The 20,247-nt window shown below is 42.1% G+C and overlaps 1 protein-coding gene across 1 annotated transcript in view; it reads left to right on the forward strand.

The window, feature by feature from the left end:
• LOC131472976 (cadherin-18) overlaps nucleotides 1-20,247 on the forward strand; it is a 91,143-nt gene that overhangs the window by 26,373 nt on the left and 44,523 nt on the right. Inside the window, exons 3-4 of the mRNA XM_058650487.1 lie at nucleotides 13,411-13,705; nucleotides 19,441-19,560. Of these exons, the coding sequence (XP_058506470.1) occupies nucleotides 13,411-13,705; nucleotides 19,441-19,560 (415 nt within the window). The remainder of the gene's footprint in view (nucleotides 1-13,410; nucleotides 13,706-19,440; nucleotides 19,561-20,247) is intronic.

Raw genomic sequence — 20,247 nt, forward strand, 5'->3', positions numbered from 1 at the left:
TGTGGTATTTTTAGAGCTGTGCAGTTTCAAAGCCCACAGAGGAGCAGAAACACTTACAGGACAAACAGATGATACAAACTTCATGCCTCATGCCTTTTACACCATTAGTTAAAGTAAAGGATATTATATTCATAACATTTGTTGCATTTATTCAGGCTGCAAATAACTCGATCCACTTGAATTACTGGTGTTTTAATTGTGCTTCGGTAAAATATGGGACCCTGTGGCTCGACTGTGTTCGCCAGCTGTAGTTTCTGGTTTCTAGTTCTGCTTACGACCCGAAAAAGAAGTCGGATTGAAGCCGTGATGGGCAGTATTCCATGGAAAATCTATGACGATTGAGTCATGTTGGGTCATTGTTTGTGTCTATGTGTAGGGATGACACGTGATATTATTGGCACGATATCGGCCGATAATTCGTTAAAGTCGTTAAATGGTGTCGTCGGATATCGGCAAACATAGTAGCCAGAATTGGTTGCCAGAATTGACCAACTATTATTTAGAGACCAAAATAAGTGTCAGTTCTTCGCACCAAATAATCCAAATTACCAATCTGGTGCATCCCCGCAGGTAAAAACCAAAACATAAGCTAATGTAAAAGATCTGAAGGTCTAAATTTTCTCAAATGTAAAAGCACAAACACAACAGAAGGAATTCACTGCTTTCCTTTCACCTGTGTTAGATCATCAGTGTTTGTTTGTGAAGGCTCATTGTTGTTCGGTGGAGAATATACTGTATATGTCGTGTATTCCCCAACAGAAGGTCATTTAAATATTTAAAATACTGTTTAATGTCGGTTTCTTCTTCGAAAAAAGAAAGAAAGAAAAGGAACCACAGTTCCAGGGCGGGGTCGACTGTCTGTGTGGACACGCACTGCTTTCCGGAGTGCTTTCTCCTGTCTGACACTTGAACATATTATCACCATTTAGAAACTTGAGACTAAACCATTTGCCCTGACTCGCAGGAGACAGGCAAGTCATGTTTTTCCAAAGCCGACCCGCAGATGGTCTCAGTCTCGTCTGATTCAAATATTACATTTTTTTAGCAGCGGCAAAAGCCATTAAACGAGTGTCAGAGTTTCTTCCGCGGCCTCTAATAATCTCATTACTGTACGTCAAGAAGTCAACCATCCTGCTGGGGAGACAACGATTCATTCTCCCCCGTCTTTCCCCGCAGATGTCAAAATAGAGGACGGCGATTAGGGGCGGAGGGCGGGGCTGGGGGGCGGGGGGACTCGACGGTACATCTGCAGCACTCCCCTCATCACTGTCGGCTGATGTGCGGTCATTAGGCTGCCGTTCCATCGTCAGGGTTTTACACCGTGACTGTTACAAATCAATCCAAGAGAGAGGGGGCGGGGCGGGTGCGGAGGAGTTGATCAGTGATATGTGGTGATAATCACACAATCAAGCATGGTCACATAAAAAGTGATTAAGTCCTCTTGAGTGAAGTATAAGAGCCTGAGATTTAATCAAAAAAAAAAAAAAAACCCAACCCACTCCTCCTTCACTAATTACAAATATGAAGCCAAGGCTCTGATCGTCAGCTACATGCTCATTTCTCCTTCTCTTCACCCTCTATTTCCTTCCTTCCTTCCTTCCTTCTGCCAAGCAAACAGTTGATGGAAAGCGCTCCTCCGGCCTTTATGCGTCGGCGAGACGTGCTCTCGACACCAAAGTGACGCCGTTTCCGATGAATCTCTCAGGAAACGAACACTGAGTAAATGTCACCTGTGTTTGTCCCGCTGTGATTGCAGGAGTTTGTGAAATCACAACCACGGCCACAACAGATCAACAAAGACGCTGACCTTGAGGGGCTATTTATAGACGGTATAGGAACGCGTCCTGCAGACTGTGAGGTTTTACTCATAATGAGACGACCACAGAGGAGAGCGAGGCACATGCATTATGTGGATCGTTATGTGTGCGAGATATGACCGAGCTGTTACAGAGGGCGTGCGGCCATAATGCAATCCAACCAGACACATACATTATCAGGATCTGTACAAGAAAAACCCATTTAAAGAATAGAAAACAAGTAGAGATGAAGGTCAAGCTGTGTGTTGCAACTAATCTCGTATCAGGGACGGCGCTCACCGGAGCAAATCCACCCACTGTTGCTGCATAATTACGGAGGATCGTGCCTGCACTGTTTTCCCTTTTCCTTTCCTAGTGATTTGAACTGCAGCAGTTAAGCAGTTCACCGTGTGGCCAATCAGCCACAAACATCATGACAGGGACAGGATGATTAACGTGGCTGCGACTGTATGATCTAAACAGTTAATCCATGCTGTAATGATGCATGTTGTTCTTCTGGCGTAGGTATTGGATTAAAAATATCCTGCTGAGTCACGGGGCCAGGGCAACATTTTCATATGGAATTATATTTACAGATATGAATATTGATGCACTGGTGTCAAAAATGACGCAGATTTTCTGCCTATTTGACTCACGATTCTGGGCAAAACGTGAAGGGCGATTCTTTTTTTGGCTCATAATTGAGATCACGATTCTCTGGCACGATTTTTGTCACAAATGGAAATGTTTGTGTTTATGAACAAAAGATTGAGTGAGACATTCACGTAAAGCGCCTGAACACGGTCCTGCACAATGGGCTTATTGTTATTGTAGCGGAATTTTTTATTGTTACTGAATCACATGACATAATGTCACAACCGAACAAGGACTTGAACCCAATAGCACGACTCAGAGACAACTTCAAAAAATATTCCAATTTATTGGACAAAGTAACAAATAAAAATCACTCTCAAAGGAGGAAAAGTATCAACAGAAAATCACTCTATCGAGGAATCGCTAGATAAGCAAAAGGCAAAAATAACAAATTATAATCACTCACTGGGAGGAGACAAAAGGTCTGGGCAAGGTGCCAAATCAAAATCACTCTTGACGAGGAAAAAACTCTGATGGCTCAAAAAGGGACAAAACAAAGTAGCAACTAAGAAAAGCAAAAACCTTACAAACAATTGACGTGGCATGGATTGGCGTGGGTTCTCTGGCATGACAGACAAGACGAACTGGCACAGGGCAAAGGGAAGCACAGGCTATATGTGAACTCAAAGTAATGGGGAACAGGTGGAAACAATCAGGGCGGGGAAGATAATCAGACTGGCGGGAAAACTACAGGGGAAGGGCAAGTTAGCTAAAACAAGAGGAAAGAGAGATGTCAAAATAAAACAGGAAGTCACAAGACAAAAAATAGAAGGCAAAAAACTAAACATAACTTAACACAACTTTCTAGATATGACACGTAAAGGCAGTGGTGGGCTGTCAGGGCCCTGACAATATCAAAAAAGTATTTTTTTTATTATTATTAATGTTATTATTATTATTATTTTTTTTTTAATAATCAAATTAATGTGTGTCTGAACGTGTCTGAATTCAATAATTTTTTCAGTATGTTATGATTATAAGCTGAGCTGGATTTTCCTGGATGTCATTAAACGCATCATAGCTCCGTGGACCTGCTCTAGTAGTATTGCTGGCCTTTCGTTGAAGCTGCCATTTCCTATTTGGTTATAACTTTGACTGACGTGTGTCGTCAGCCAATCAAAATGTGATGCATAGTGACAGAACGGCCCAGGCCCAGTGATGTGTCTGGTGCTAGCCCCCGCTGTTGTCATCAACGACGTTTGAACCTTTGGCGGGTTTTGAAGTAAGCTATGGCCACTGCATTAACACCACAGATCCATCATGTTTCTGATCTCCTTCGTGTGCACTTTTCACGGCGATCGTTTGGAGAAAAGAAGGAAATTATTTCAAGAGGAAGACCTACACCGAAGAGGTACATCATTTACGGTAGTTCGAGTGTTAATGATACATTGATAATTTTTTTTAGAAGTGGTGAGGACAAAACTGTTGATCATAAATAGTGCCGTGGACGTGTTCCCCGCGTAGCTGACGCCTATGCTTATGTGGAAGCTTGTTTTTGTGTCATATAGTGGCTTGTGAAATTGCGGTTGCTGAGTGACTTAACGGAAGATGTGGTGGTAATGATGCAGTAGCCTATAGATGCGCAGTGGTGTGCGTGTGCGCTATGGTTGTTGCAGATCAACTGTCTCGTGAATATAGTGCATAATAGTGTGTTTTGTATGTGGTTGTGTTTGTGCGTGTTTTTTTTTTTTTACTGAAGGCCCTGACTGAAACCCCACGGTACGCTACTGCGTAAAGGTACGTAATGTTATGCGGATGCCACTTTAAGGTTCCCCTAACTAGGTCATGTCAAGTTAATATGTTGAATTACGTGTCCGTCAGGTTTATTCTATTGTGATTGGTGGAACTACGCAGTACTGAGACGCTATAGGCTGGAGGAAGCAAGTTCCACCTCTTTACGTAGCAGTTCAGGTAGAAAAACACTAAACACGTACACCGCAGCAGAGAGAAACACATGCGAGTGAGAAATGAGAAGTCAATTCTTTGACGTTATTGCATACAAGTTTTAATCAGTTAGACGGATAATGCGACTTATTGTCGGACGATCGTCTTACTCTAATGTAACAATTATCGCAGATTCATCTAAATAAGAAGCTCGTATGTGGCAACACAGCTAATTAAACAAGGGCCCCGCTGTTCCAGGCGACGTAGAAAAGTGCTAATTATCGAGTGAAACGGGTCAATTTTCCTCCTTATTCCTCGGCGCCACTTTCACACACAAAATAAATGCGACTTCTCATTTTCCATTCAAGTCAGCAGATGAGAGTCTTAATAACTATAATCACTTGTTGCAGTTTCTGGCTTGATTACATTCGTGACCCTTCGACTTTATTATATTACCCAGCTCTGGTGTTGCATGAGTCACATTCTGTGCATGTGGATTTGCGTCAGGGTATCGAGAACCAGTACCGCTACTGTTTTGCAGGTTGTTCTGGTTTATTTTACACTGTAGAAAATGCCATAAATCAGCGTCAGAGCTATAGTTTAATAATTCACCATTTACAGATCTTCTTGAGTCTCGGGAAATGCAAAAGCTGAACGAATGGCACAGCTTTTCAACAGCATTTAAACACACCGTTCATTTACTGGCTAAAAAGAAAAAAGTGTTTGCCTTCTAGGCTAGAATCGGTTCTGTCAAACCTTAAAAGAATAGCTTTTCTTGTCACTGAAAAACAGACTAACCCGACTCCTCCTCCTCCTCCTCGCGCTGTCAATTGTCACACTTGGGTTTGACGTCTCTCTGTAGACGAGCGAACGCATTCAAAGTGTTGCCGCGAGCGTATGCAAACGTGCGTTGCACAGCGCTTGCATGCAGTTGCCATTTTCATCCAGCCGTAGATGGATAAACACTCAACTTAAAACTCATATACATCACTTTTATCAAAGACGTCGCTTGAGCGGCAGTCACAGACGAGGGAATGTTAACCCTTTAACACCTATAAGCCTCAAAAATGACAGTCTGAATTTTCCTGCTTATTTTAACCATGAAAAGGGCCAGAAAATGTCCCGTGAGTTAAAGGAATACTTCACCGATTTGCATTTAGCTTTGTATTACTAGAATAGGGCTAGTATTTTTGAAAAAATGTGCTTCCTAACCTCAGTATTCACAATTTAGAATGTTGTTTTAAATGTAGTCGTACATGAACACCAGATTTTGCATGTTAAATTTGAAATGGGAACAGTATAAAACAGGGGTCTCAAACTCAAATGACCTGTGGGCTACTGACTGTCTCGTGTGGTCAGCCGGGGGCCAGTCAAGTAAAAAAAAAAAAAAAGCCCAGCAGTGGACGATATGAGCTCAAAATGAAATATCAATATGCCGCATTGATTCCTTTTTTTTACATGTACTCTATTGCTTCATGTGAGCTTTTCTGTCTTTTACCTCTTCTGTCTTTTATCCATTATTCTGTACAGCACTTTGGTCCACTGTGTTTGTTTTAAAGTGCTTTACAAATAAAGTTGGATTGGATCATTTCAAAGTACAAGTGCTTGTTATGTGGAACAATATTTACAATAAAATAACAAAATATTTATGATGCCAAATTAATCTAATAATTAAAAAAAAAAAAAAAAGAACATACAGAAAGGACTTGTTACAACTTGATATTGTTTGGAGGGCCACATGAAATCGATTGGAGGGCCACATGTGGCGCAACTTTGAGTATAAAACATATTTAAAACAAGGCAATCAGAGACGGCAGACTTCACCTCATTCACGCAACAAGCCTCTGTCGGCCTCTGTTGGACATATTGGCAAATGACCTGCAATGACGTGAGTGAAATTACCGTAAAAAACCACAACACGTTGGCTTTGACGTGCAACTTCTCAGCTTTCAGAAAGATTTTTTTTTTTTTTTCCGAACTGCTGCGTAATTACGGTAACGCAAAGTGCACTTGTGCGAATGCGGCGTCTGCGATACGCTCGCTGTTAAAGGGGATATTCATTTTCAGGTGTCACCAGCTCCAAAAGTAGCACCAAATTATTAAAAAGTAATAAAAAAGTATCAGTATTGATTAAATTCTAAAGCTATCGTCTCTGCTCTTGATGACGAGGATACAGCGCCCATTCTGTTCGCTGACAAAAGAAAGTGAAAGATAAACCTCCAATGCCGCTCGATGATGAAATTACAAGTGCTTGGGGATTGTGCGCCGGATGTTTATTTTGCGCCAGCGACTACTTTAAAGCCCCAGACTCGGCTGATCTCTTTAAAACTCCTCAGGAAAGGCATCGGCAGCATCTATATTCCACGAGTCTTTAATAAAGTCTCCCGTAGAGACGGAGAGATAAAACCACAATCCCTTGTTTTGATGTCCGACGGAGGGGAAGATGACAAACACGAGGTCGTCAGTTCACCTTTTCCTTGATTTTTTCCGCCGATCAAACTCCGTGAAAGCTCCCATTTGCTGCATTTCCATTTATTATTATTTATTTAACGCACGCGACACTGACAGCACTTCTTTTTTTTTTCTCCCCCTCCTCTTTGGAAACCCCACATCAAGCCCACATCCCGCGTGCACTGCACTTTAACTAAATTAACTCACATCATATTGAGGCGGGCAAGCATTAAATTTTCCGTGTGATCAAAATTAATGAAGTATAAATAAAATATCGCTGAAATGCCGTGGCAGCAGCCTCTGTGGAGAAATGTAGTTGTTGTTCTTTTTTTTTAAAGTTAATCAGGGGGAAATTGAGGTTCGTGGTGTCTTTAAAATCATGTGATAGAAATGTACTCATGTGCCTGTTTCTGTAGAATCTTCTTTGATCTCGTGGAGAAATAAGTGAAATGGAAACTTAAACAGCAGCGAGGGGAGGCTTCTGTCTAACTGAGGCTTTGCTTTTTTCTCTCTCTCTTCTCATCTCTTTGGCATTGAACACTCACAGATGGTTTGTTAATATACTGTCAGAGTTGATTTACTCGAAGTCAGGGGCATACAAAGAACACAAACTGTACTCATATATACACTCAATCAATTCTGTTTCAATGGGAACCAAAATGAGTGATTTGGAAAGAATATAAAATGGTGACAAAACAACACAAATCATTTATTCCCCCCCGATTACCAGTTTATTACTTCTTCCAAAGGTCCAGGGTGTCGCTTTCAGAGGGGTTCAGTGGCAGAAATTGAATATACTTCTTATTTTACCTTTCGGCTGCTCCCTTCAGGGGTCGCCACAGCGAATCAACCTCCTCCATCTCACCCTGTTCTCTGTATCCATCTCTCTCACACCAAGTTACTTCATGTCCTCTTTCACGACATCCATAAACCTTCTCTTTGGTCTTCCTCTAGACCTCCTGCCTGGCAGTTCCAACCCCAGCATCCTTCTACCATCATACTCACTCTCCCTCCTCTGTACATGACCAAACCATCTCATTCTGGCCTCTCTGACCTTATCTCCAAAACATCTAACATGTGCTGTCACTCCCAAAGAGAACCTCAACATCTTCATCTCTGCTACCTCCAGCTCTGCTTCCTGTCTTTTCCTCAGTGCCACTGTCTCTAGACCATACAGCATCGCTGGTCTCACCACTGTCTTGTATATCTTTCCTTTCATTCTGGCTGATACTCTTTTCTCCACCCATTCCAACCAGCTTGAACACGTTTCTTCACCTCTTTTCCACAATCTCCACTGCTCTGTTGTAGAGATTGTGGAGAAGAGGTGAAGAAACGTGTTCAAGCTGGTTGTGTGAAAGCTGTGGGAATTGAATATACTACCTACACGTATGTTTTTACAAGTCTATATTCACTTTGCAGCCTCAGAATAAAGACTTATGTTCCAAATTAAATCTCCACAAGAGCCATGCTTTACAGTGGCCGCCGTCTTGTGAAGACATTTCTGTACCGCAGCCCTAATAACTACACTGGATGTAAAAGAAGAAAAAAAAGGTTCATTTTTAGAATAAATTACACTCCCCTAACTCTCAGAGAACACCTAAAACACTCGCGTGTGCAAGCACTCGTCGCTTAATAACTGTCTGATTTGAACCTTCTCTACTGTCAAATGCTCTCTCAGCTGGCCGGACACTGCCGCTCCGTTCGGCCTGTGATGTTTGTGTAATGGCCCGCAACCTGTTGACACTTTTATCACCCATAGATTTTGGAAGGCAGCGGTCGGCGGGTATGCATCATTGGTTTGCACTTTGCCCGGATCTTGATTTATCGGCTCCCACAAAGCAAGGCGATGGCTAAATTAGCGCTCTGCCCACAGGCGAAAAATTCCACTTATGTGCAGGAGATGTAGAATTGCTGCCGGATGGAACTGGATATAGCCGTGCAGGAGTTGAGGAAATGAACTGCCCCGAAGTAATTACCCTTGTTTTTCCTTTTTCTAAATGAATCGAGTTTGATTTTCAAAGTACGGGGCGGCGCCGCCAACGGGGGCCACACAATTCATCGCAAAACAACTGAAAATTGTGACGCTGCAGTTGGATTAAAATGAAATGCTGCGTGGCACGCGGTTGGCAAGAAGATCCCGGGTTAAAGCCCCGGTTGGAACGAGGGCCTTTCTGCATGGAGTTCTGCATGTTCTCCCTGTGTGTGCGTGGGTTTTCTCGGAGTTCTGCAGCTTCCACCCACAGTCCAAAAACATGCAATATGGGGATTGGGTAAATTGGACACTCTGAATTGACCGTAGTGTCCACATAGCCTTCGATCATGCTTGTAAAGCATCTGGATCTGGATCACAACCCAAAAAATAAATCATGGAGTCCTTAAGCCATAACCTACATCCCGAGTTATCTTCGTCTAAATCAGGGGTGTCAAACATATGGCGCGTGGGCCAGAACCGGCCCACCAGAGGGTCCTATCTGGCCCACAGGACTAATTTGTTATGAATTAGAATCTAATCATGATGTGAAACTACTATATTTTTCACTTCCAGATACCTGTGACTTAGTGTTTGTGCCTTTATAGATCCACTGTGATGTGTAAATGGTAAATTTAGGCATAATGTTGTTGAAATTGCGCTAGTTTTGTGAAAAGATACTTTCACAAGGTGTGAGAATGGCTGTTTGGCCCCAGGGTGTGACCTCGCCTTTCGCTCTATGTCAGCTGAGATTGACACAGCACCCAAAGCGGTAGAAAATGGATGGAAATTCTGCATTATGATGAAATTCTGCAGCCATTTAATGGCCCGAAATCATTGACAGACTCCAAAAAATGGCACACTTTTATGATTCTGATTCAAAAACATTTGTTAAGAACGACAGTCTAAAAGCAAAAATGACGACTCGTATACCAATTACGAATCATATCCTAATATCTGTCAAAAAAGTGTAGCTCTATGTAACCAAACCCCGTTTTTTCTCCTTCATCTGAAAATGATTACCGTTTAATGAAAGACTTCAGTTATGAGTTGACAGACGACACCAATGCTTTGTCTCTCCAATCCACATGTTGTGTCTAATGCAGGGGTGTCAAACTAATTTTTGTTCAGGGGCTACATACAGCACAATTTGATCTCAAGTGGGCCGGACCAGTAAAATAGCATAATGAAACCAGCATAATAACCTAACAACAAGAACTCCTTTGTTTTTTCTCCTTTTGTCTTACATTTAATGAAGGATATTTTTTACAAAACATAACATTTCTTGAGAAATATTAGTGCAATTTCAACAATATCATGCCTGAATTTGCTATTTACACAGTACACTGGATCTATAAAGGCACAAACATTTAGTCACAGGTATCTGGAAGTGAAAAATATTGCATTTTAACATTACGTTTAGATTGTAATCGTAGTGGGAAATTTTAACAAATTCATCCTGTGGGCCGGATTGGACCCTCTAGCGGGCTGGTTCTGGCCCCCGGGCCGTATGTTTGACACCCCTGGTCTAATGTATGAACTAAATATCTGAATACATGAAATTTCTAATGGCAAATATCAGCCAGATTAATTGGACTACCTCGATTAAGCACAGTCTGATTTCTCTGCGATGATGGTTCTGTTTCAGCGCCTGATTAACCGCCTGATTCAGACGGGATCTTTGACTCTTCGCGCAGTTACGGGCTTAGTGTTTACCGCGCAACGGACAGTCCAGGCTCATCAAGAACCGGGCTTGCAATCAGCAGCCGCTCTATTAATGTGTTTTCTCTTTCCCCAGACTTTGATTAGATGTGACCCCGACAACCTCCACCATTCAACTTGTTAAATAACTTTCCTCATTTTAGATGCAGGAAGGAAATACCGATGGGGGTTTCGCGTCATTGGACTTTGTGAGTCCTCGGTTGTAGGGGAAACAAACTCAGAGAGCCACAAGCTAATTTAGTGATTTTCCCCCACTGTGCACGCGTCCTAATGGACTTCATACATGAACATGCGCTCTCTCGTCGTGTCAGATTTCCCAGAGTTCTCTGATGTGTTGACAAGGTGATTAATTATGTAACGTACGAACAGAAAACAAAGCATGATGCCTTTTGGTCAATTGGTTTAGTGTAGAACAGTCATTACTTATTAATGGGCTGGCTATAAACTGATGTTTTATTCTCAGAAACTTGATAATTGCTGCTATATTGCAAATATAATTTCTTTTTTTAAATTGAAACCACACATTATATCATGTGACCATGTGTTGTTCAGGAAAGGGTTTTCTCAACTGTGTTGTGATGATTTATTGAGCCTCATGCGGTTCACTGGGACAATAGAGCCTACAGGACGTCTAATTAATTACCAGCAACATGAGTTGGAAAAATAGAACCTCAACAAGTCACTGAGGAAATTTGGTGTAAAAAAAAAAAATCATATTAAAACCACAAATAAACCTTTGCTATGTGTGAATTTATTCCACAATCAACACATTCCAACTTTAATGAGATCTGAGTGTTGTTGAAAGTTGAGGCGAAGCCGATCCTGGGATTAAGGATTACTCTGCAAACACTGTTTTTTGCAAACCTGACACCAGGAACGTGTGACTGTGGTTTCTCTGTTTTTACAACTTTTACTTTTTACCCATTCCAAAACATAATCCCCCTCTATGTCGTCAGGTCTTATTTTATCCAGACTATACTGTGTAATTGGAGAAAGAGAGTCACATATTATCTACATACAAGCACTGAATTATTTATGCGCGTCTCATGCTTGAGACGAGACTGACGAGTGCTTTGGAATTCAAAGCTCATGGATGTGCATATTTGCAAATATGAAACACAGGGGGAGAAAAAACTCAATTGAGTAAGGAGATGCCGATGTACATTGAAAAATGGATTGTTCTGTCTTGTTCAGCGCTGACATTTCCCTAAGGGGGGGGATACAAAACCTGATTTCCAACATGTTTTATTCATGGCTGAAAAATGAAATAGTTTAAATGATGATGTTAGCGAGTGGCGCTCTGGCTTGAAAATACGCTCGTATTGAGAAAAAAAGTTCAAAACTGCAATGCAGCTGAGCAATTGGCGTGAAAGTTGTTATCCTCTTGGTATCAATTATGGCTGAAAAAAGTGTCTGGCTTTGCCTTTATTATTCCTCTCTCCTGGTGAGACACGAGGTCTTCAACAGTCTTACAAGCATTCTCCACCAAAGAAGAAAAAAAAAAAAAACCTTCATCTGTAACGACGCATTTCTCCGGGCGATGCTCGGGTACAGTCAAGCGGCAGAGCGGAATATTGAATAAAGTAATATCTGACTAAGGCCACGTTTGAGCTTCAGACAACTACCAACATCTGAGGATTGCCAAGGCACTCACTATTCAACATTCAGTAATGGTGCATCAACGTCTAGACCAAAGCCTTCGCATGAGCTGCGTTTCAATCCAGGGACTGCCGTTTCCTTGGGAGGCTGCAACCTGTAGGCTGATTGCATCACGGCCCCACAAGCATGTTTTTGTTTTGTTTTTTTTAAGTGGGAGTGCGGTCAAAAAGGGCTTCATCTCACCTTGACTCAGGTGAAACTAAAAACCCGAGTGATGACTCCACACGGTTTTGGTTGTGTTGGTAACTCGGTTGTTTTCAGTGGAACTGAATCATGAGGAATCGGTTCATTTAAAATATTTGTTCAGTACTTGCTCCATGACCGTAAAACACAGACTCCGCAGGGCTTGTGATGCCGCTCTCACTTTCAGCAGTGCTGTGGCTAAATACACCAGACTCCTCTGTTAAATGATGAGATTGTAGACATTTCCTTGGTAATTGTTGGAGATGAACCCACGTTTTTTTAGGACTGTTACGTCTTTTTAACTGATCTACAGTTCCATGCTAGTGGTGATAAAATCAATGATAAAATCCATTAATTACTTTCTTGATCTATGAGTAATCTAATCGTACGTCTTGTAAGATTGTGTCGTTACCAGGCCGGAGTAACTCATGCACCATTGTTTCTCATTAATGTGACTCATATATGAATGTTGTGAAAGGGCACAGAAATCCAATATTATAGGGTAAGGGTTATCAATCAGTTTCTTACTGGTAATTATCTCTCAGTACAAGTACAGATTTAAGATCAGATTTATTTGTTTTTAGCAATATCTGACCCCATGATTGTGGCCAATATTTGATCAAGAGCACTACAGCGATACTGATTTGTGGCCATGGGTAAGAATGGTCTGACTCCTATATGCCTGTGCTCGGCATGGCAAAGCCAGTAAACAATGAAGGAGAGTGTTGTTATCCAGGTCTAACTCGCACCCTCGCACTGTGATGGCTTCCATTTTGGATCCATTACCTGCTTTACGTCTGGGTTAAGTGGATTTGAAAAATGTGGCTTGCAATGTGAACACAGCCCAACCTAAGCCTGAAAAAATGCAGGCTTAGGACCAGATGCACATCTGAACCAGATGCTACTTCAAAAACAATGATTTACACTGTTAGTGAAATCACCAATTGTTTTAGCAATCACGTGGACATAGAGTTAGAAACTACGTCCATGTCTCGGTGAATCTGCAAAATCAAAAACAGCCCTCAGAGCCCACTTTAACACCGTTCTTCCCTCTGTCTTCTCATAACCTCTTTCTCATCTCCCTCTCCGCAGCTTCACTCAAATTCCGATAAAGGCGACGGATCCGTCCGGTACATTCTGAGCGGCGAAGGAGCCGGGACTATATTTATCATCGACGAAGTGACGGGAGATATTCATGCCACCAAGAGCCTGGATCGGGAGCGGAAAGGGCATTATGTTCTGCACGCGCAGGCCTTGGACCGCCACACAGAGGAGGCCCTGGAACCAAAGTCGGAATTCATCATCAAAGTGCAGGACATCAATGACAATGCGCCCAAATTTCCAGGCGGACCCTTTGTAGCGACGGTGCCTGAGTTGTCTGAAGTCGGTGAGTAGACGACGCACGACAATATGAAATAGACCTTCAGATGATTGCGCGCCACTCTCAGCAGCAGCGGTGCACTGAAAGATGAAGAAAGAGTTTCTAAGATTGAGGGCTATTTTTGCCGACTTTAAATAGAATTCATGTTTATGATCTTTTATTCTCCCCCCCAGTACAGAGGGAGATAGTTTTGTAAGACCGGTGACTTTCCGTCTTGTGTACAGTATGTTTGAAATAGAGACGCCTCAGAAGAAGGCATTAGTATTGAAAACCGGGATCAAACATGTTATTAACCTGCACGGCGCTCGGGTTTGTCCTGTCTGTAATGATGTTCTCCAGAGTGGTTGATCTTCTGTAAGCCAGCAGAGTCGTCCCTTTTTTTCATCTTTTGTTTTCTCTGCTGCTGTGATGGTTTTCCCAAGTGGGCAGGTCTTTATAAAGCACTCGATAATGCCTCCGCAGCGATCCCTGCCATTGAGAGTGAAGACTCCTCGGCATCGTGGCGGAAAGATAAAGCCTCTATTCTCCCCCCTCCTCTGAGACAACCGCGGCCCGGCATCGCGTTGCAAACATCTATTTTTCATTCTTTGATTCTGCCGCTCTGTTTTCAGCCCGAGTGAACAGAGGGCACTCTCTGGCTCAGTCCGCTGGATTCTGCCTCACAGCGGCGTAGCTCAAAAGTTTGGACGCTCAGATATTTCACAGCGCTCCCTCCAAATATGTCGGTCGTCCAAATGTGTGGTCAAACTGCTGTCGATTTGATTCTGCCTCAAATCCACTCAGAGACGGTAAATTTGTGGAGCGGACAGTTTGTTGAAAACACTGAATTTTATATCCTTCTGTGTGGAATCATTCCTTCTTCGGGCTGCTGGAAAACTGTGGAAATACTTGTTAAAATAAACAGCTTCATCGGTTACTTGCAGTGCAGGGATGAGAAATGTGCAAAGGCCTATTAAATATGCAAACCCCAATGGGCCTGTAGGCGCCCCCCTTTATAAACAGTCAATATCTCCACAGTGGAAAACATGAATATGCATGAACAGACAAGCCTGACACGTAATACAACTTTCAGTCTGTTTGTTTTCCAAGTTGGATGTGTCAGATACGTGACTTCACCTCCTCGGGGACTGTGAATGTCTGCGGTTGTGGAGGATAACGTTTGCCCCTGCAAAGTACGGCTGATTAATTACTCATTTTGCAATCGAAATCGCAACTGGACGCAGTTCAATTTTGCAAATTGCGTAGGCTGCAAATGTTTTATTGTTCTTTTATTGTTGCTGTGTACAGTGCATGTTGGGAGCAAATCATGTTTTAAGGTTTCATTCTCATAAAGGATTCTGATGGCATCTCACGCTGCAATGCTGCAATGAACCGGTTCGAGGGTTTTTTCATCATGAAAACGAGATTTCTGATGGTTTTAGCTGCTTAAATGTGAATATTTTCCGATTTCTTTGCTCCACATGAGATAGAAATCATTAAAACTGAATCATGAAACCACAGATTCTGACATTTTATGGACCAAACGATTACTCGATTAATTGAGAAATACTCAGATTAATGGATTGTGGATGTGTCATCACTTTTTATACCTTGTAATTATGAACAGAATCTTAAAACTATACGGCAAATGTAAATTGCAATTGTGATATCGGTCAAAACAAATCACAATTAGATATATTCCTCAGGTCGTTTCAGTGCTTTGGATTATTACATATTATTACTTAACTCTGTTGCTATAGCTTTTAATGTAAGAGTAGTAACAGGGTTATTAAAGAAACACCATCCTTCGCACGACGGCTCATTTCAAAAGTTCCTGTTTTTGCTGCAAACTTTCTCATGATTTGCACAAAAAAAAGAAAGAAAAAAGAAATCAATCACCATTGATGACCCAGGGGAGGAAATCAACGACTGTGAAGGGGAAAATAATTAGCCTTTTTCTCCCGCCCCCCTCTTTTGCTCGTGTCCATTAAAGTAATTCCACTCTCGGTTCGGGGGTCTGTGGCGTCAAATCGGCTGTAACAATCAACTGTCCTCACACTCCGAAGCACTAATCCCCCCAGTATTCGTCAATACCGGCGCTCCCAAGTGCAGGGAGAGGCTGTCTGGGAGTGTGGCAGCTAATTGGTTATCTTATTTTCTTATTTATTTATTTTTTTTCTGTCTAAATTGATGAGCTGGGTGTGTGCCAGGTAATCCCATGTTCAGATCGGTATCGTTCTCATAATCGTATGTTTTTGAGTGCTCGGGAAAACTCAGCTGTCTCCCAGTTGAGATGTTTGGAGTGGAAAATGGTTGAGTAAGCGCCGTCTTCCTGTCAACTTACTTCACTTCTGGGAAAACCAGTGTTTAATTGTGGTTTCACTACCCCGAGGCCGACGCGGTGGCTTGTTTAGATGATGAGTTATGAATAATTGAGTGTCACTGGAGCTAATGTAGAAAAATTGAGCTGGTTGCACACACGGATAAGCGCTGAACCTTTTTCTAAATGTACACAAATGGAGATTTTGGGGTTACGTACACAGGGCACAACACAGATTTATCATGAGTTTGTTCTCCTCTGTTTTCTGTCATCAAACCCAAATCAAATTTTCTTTTGTACCCACATATGTCTGCATTTTTATAAAAAAATGTACTTATTACAGAAATTGCTTTTCATTTTATGGGGCTGAATCAAATAGGATACTCACAGAACAGCTCGAGAGTTAGCTGGCATTGTCGTTCCCCTAAGCTAGTTCCCCTAAGCTAGTTCCCCTGAGCTAGTTCCCCTGAGCTAGTTCCCCTGAGCTAGTTCCCCTAAGCTAGTTCCCAAAGCTAGCACTTAGCAAAGCTTAGGTCAGAGCTGTGTCAGAAGAAGGCTGACCACCAGCATCGGCTGCTGTTGACATAATTGTCCACTTTATGTGCCAAAGAATCGCAGAGAAAATGGGAGTCAAGTGGCAGCTAGGAATAAATGTGTAGATAAACACTGATATCACTGTATAAAGTCCTAAGGATACCATTCCCTATCAGTCATCCATTGATGGAAACTTTAAGAAGATAAGGAAAGAGCACTCAGCGAGCGCAGACCTCGTTGTCACGTGGATATTCTACATTTTCATCCTGGTATAATTGTCTTTTTTTATAGCTATGACAACCTGTCCTCCAACTGAAACGTACATATAGGTCGTTTTTTCAACCCCTGAAAACGTACATATAGGTCGTTTTCTGAAAACCTGACTGTGGGTCGTTTTTTTCAAACCCCTGAATGCGACGTAAAGGTAGTATTTTCCAACTCGAATATGCACAGATGTTACTGAGGGTAGGGTTAGGGCAAAAAAGACAGGGTTAGGTAGTAAAAAAAAAAAAATATTAAATAGGTGGTATAGTTAGGGACCGAACCATTGTTGACCGTGCTCCGGCGCAGCGCTCTCGCTACTGAGCCGACTGCCGGTGCCGACATCGGCGAAGCCACTAGATACGGCGTCTAAGGCGGAAGTGGTTGCTGTTATGTATACAACCGCTAGGGGCGCATGTTTTGAAAACGTAAACATAGGTCGTAATTCCTGCATACGACCTATATGCACGTTTTATTGGAGGACAGTCTCGCTATGACCATGTTACGTAAGCGCGATCTCCATGATGTCCCTGAAATAAATACATCCGAACTTGTTGGGACTTGCCATGTTACATTTAAATTGCCACCAAATCGGTCCTCTGGGTCCGATGGTTGAGTGACTGATCCTGATCTGATGAGATTTGAGACATTAGGAATTTCTTGTGAAATTTGACGTTTTATCAGTGGGTGGATTCTCTCCAAAAATGTAATCACGTATCCATGCAACATAAATGAGACACAGTATGTGACATGGCCAGGAATAATAAAGTTTATAATGTTTTCTTTTACCACCGACTAATCATTTGCTGTGTTGAATACATCAGTTTCTTACTACGATTGAAAGCCAGGTTTAATGTATGGCGTACAGCTCGCCTTTAAAGCTCGTCTGCCGCGTCAATAATGTGAGGTCAAATTCATTACGAGGGTTTAAACAGCAAATGTAGTCAATGTCAATGTCGGTTTAACTTTAACGATTCCATATCAAGAAGGGTTACGTCGTTAAAAGCACCAGCTCCTTTATTGGGATCATGGGTTACCAACTAATAGACGTTATTGTTTGTTTTTTTTGTTGCCAGAAATTAGGTGGAGGTCGCGCTTGCATTCATGAAAGTGCTCTAATTTCGAGGTCGATGTGGAGTATTGAGTGCTCACTCCTTAATGTCTAGGAAACATTAGGCCTATTTAATAGTTCTGAAAATGACAAACACTTCAGTCGGATCCTGTCGGACAATTATGACAAGGGCACTGCACGTCGTTGAGAGGAGTGCTTGATGAGTGCGGTATCAGTATGAATAGTCCTAATCATGATCATAATAAAAGGAGAATCTTTTTTGTCGTATCTCCCAAGATGCAAAGAGAATGTGGCTGTAATCTCTTGACAAATATAAATATATATAGCGGTCAAAGGTCAACCGTGAACATTTACTAGTCACTGAGAGACTTAATGAAATATCAATTTAAAGTTTGTCAAATGAATTATGTGCTGTCTTTACAGGGGTTTTTTGTTTTTTTTCCCAGACAGCTCACTCACCATCCAAACTCTATCTCAGAATTAATTTAGTCCAAATAATTCCCAGTGCAAGGTCGACAGAGATTCTGTGGAGTACATGGTTCATTACGGCTGACATTTTCACTCCGCTCCTTCAGGTTTTCCGTGAGAGGAAAAAAAAAAAAGAAAGAGTCATATCTTGTGAGACACAGTGGAGTGAGTTTTAATTTAATTTAATTCCCAGTAGAAAAACAACAAATCCTGGTGATTTGCTGGAAAAAATGTATGTCTCCTCTCCTTTTAGATGTACTAATCCATTATATAGACGTGTAGTGCAATTACAGTGCACTCATCATGCAATTATAATGGGTTAATGAAGCCTGTGATGCTGTTTGAGCAGCGCTTGATGCGTTAAATTGAACCACAATGAACTTACGCAGGTTGTTATGGGTTTTTTTTGTAAATAATGCATTCATTGTCATTTAAAACGATATTTTTTTTTTCCCCCCTTTAAGCCCTATCTTAACATCATGTCCGGCAGTTCTCCTGTCATGTGACATAACTTCACCTCGGAGCCGGTGAATTACGAGTGTATTATTTATGTTTGATGGCGGCTCGAACATAATCACATGTGACTGATTTGGTGTTTACATAGAAGAAAGAAACTGTCACTGAGGTAGGCCGCGGTGATGAAAGTGTAATGCATGAGCACATTTGTAAGGAAGCTGTTTGTTGATCGCTTTGTCCAATGTGTGTGAATTGGGGACATCTACTGGTGAGACTGCAGATTACAGCAACAAGGGAAAGACTATGGTGGCCTTTGCAAACCAAAAAAAGGATATTGCTCTTCTTTGTGTCGCAACACTTTGCTTATATGGGCAGTACATTCAATTTCTGCCAGTAACCCATCCTAAATAATACATAGTACCAGTGGAAAACTGAAAGACGGTGTGCTTTTTTTTCTCTACTCAAGACGTGTCGTGCATACCAATCTCACATCCACATTTTGTGCACAGCGATTCTCCCTGGATGATGTTTAACACACCACCGCCATTATGCAATTCAATTCCGTCAATACACTCCACATTAGCAATTCAAAAACCTTTAGCAGAGATAGCGATTACCGGGAGAAATAACATTGTTTGTGTTCCTTCGCAGGCACGTCGGTGTTGCAAGTGACCGCGACCGACGCCGACGACCCCACCTACGGAAACAGCGCCAGAATAGTCTACAGTATTCTACAAGGACAGCCATATTTCTCCGTGGACCCCAAAACAGGTGTGTGAATACGGCATGCTTTGAGTACATTACGCTCATTTTTTTTGTTTTTTTTTATATGGGTGTAAATAACTCTGCCATAATCCGTGTTGTTGTTTCCCCCTGAAGTGATGTGTATATCAGGCTGTCAGATCTGCCCAGGCGTATGTTTCTCGCTGCGAAACATCCTGTTCTGTTATTGCAGCACGTCAGCGCTCATAAAAGCCGAAGCAGCCCCAGCTCGGACCCCTCGTAGGACCGTTGCTCTGTCGAGTGCGCGATCCACTCTTACTGCGTGGACCATAACTAACTCCTCAGGGGGTCGGAGGAGGCGTTGGTCAAGGGGTCTTTAGGAAACCCATTGTTTTCCTAGCTTCAGAGAGAGGAAGTGGGCATAATAATAGGGAGTGCTCTGCGTTTTCAAAATCCTATTTTTGTGTTTGTGTCCACTATTGGATCTATTAAATGTTAATAAAGCTTCTTAAGTGCATGTAAAAAGTAAGCGTTTGTACTTATGGGTTTCCATGAGTGTGCACTCGTACTCGTCCGAGGCTTTGCTCACTTGCCTCCTGCTGCTTTCTCTTACACGAACAACGATCCACTTGTATGGATTGAGTCACCGCTGTCTGGAACAACTGTGCGGCCCCTCTGAGGCCACACCACTCCCATGTAAAACACAAAGTCTTCACCGAACAAGCGACACAAATG

Source organism: Solea solea, chromosome 1 (assembly GCF_958295425.1).
Source record: "Solea solea chromosome 1, fSolSol10.1, whole genome shotgun sequence".
NCBI lineage: Eukaryota > Metazoa > Chordata > Actinopteri > Pleuronectiformes > Soleidae > Solea > Solea solea.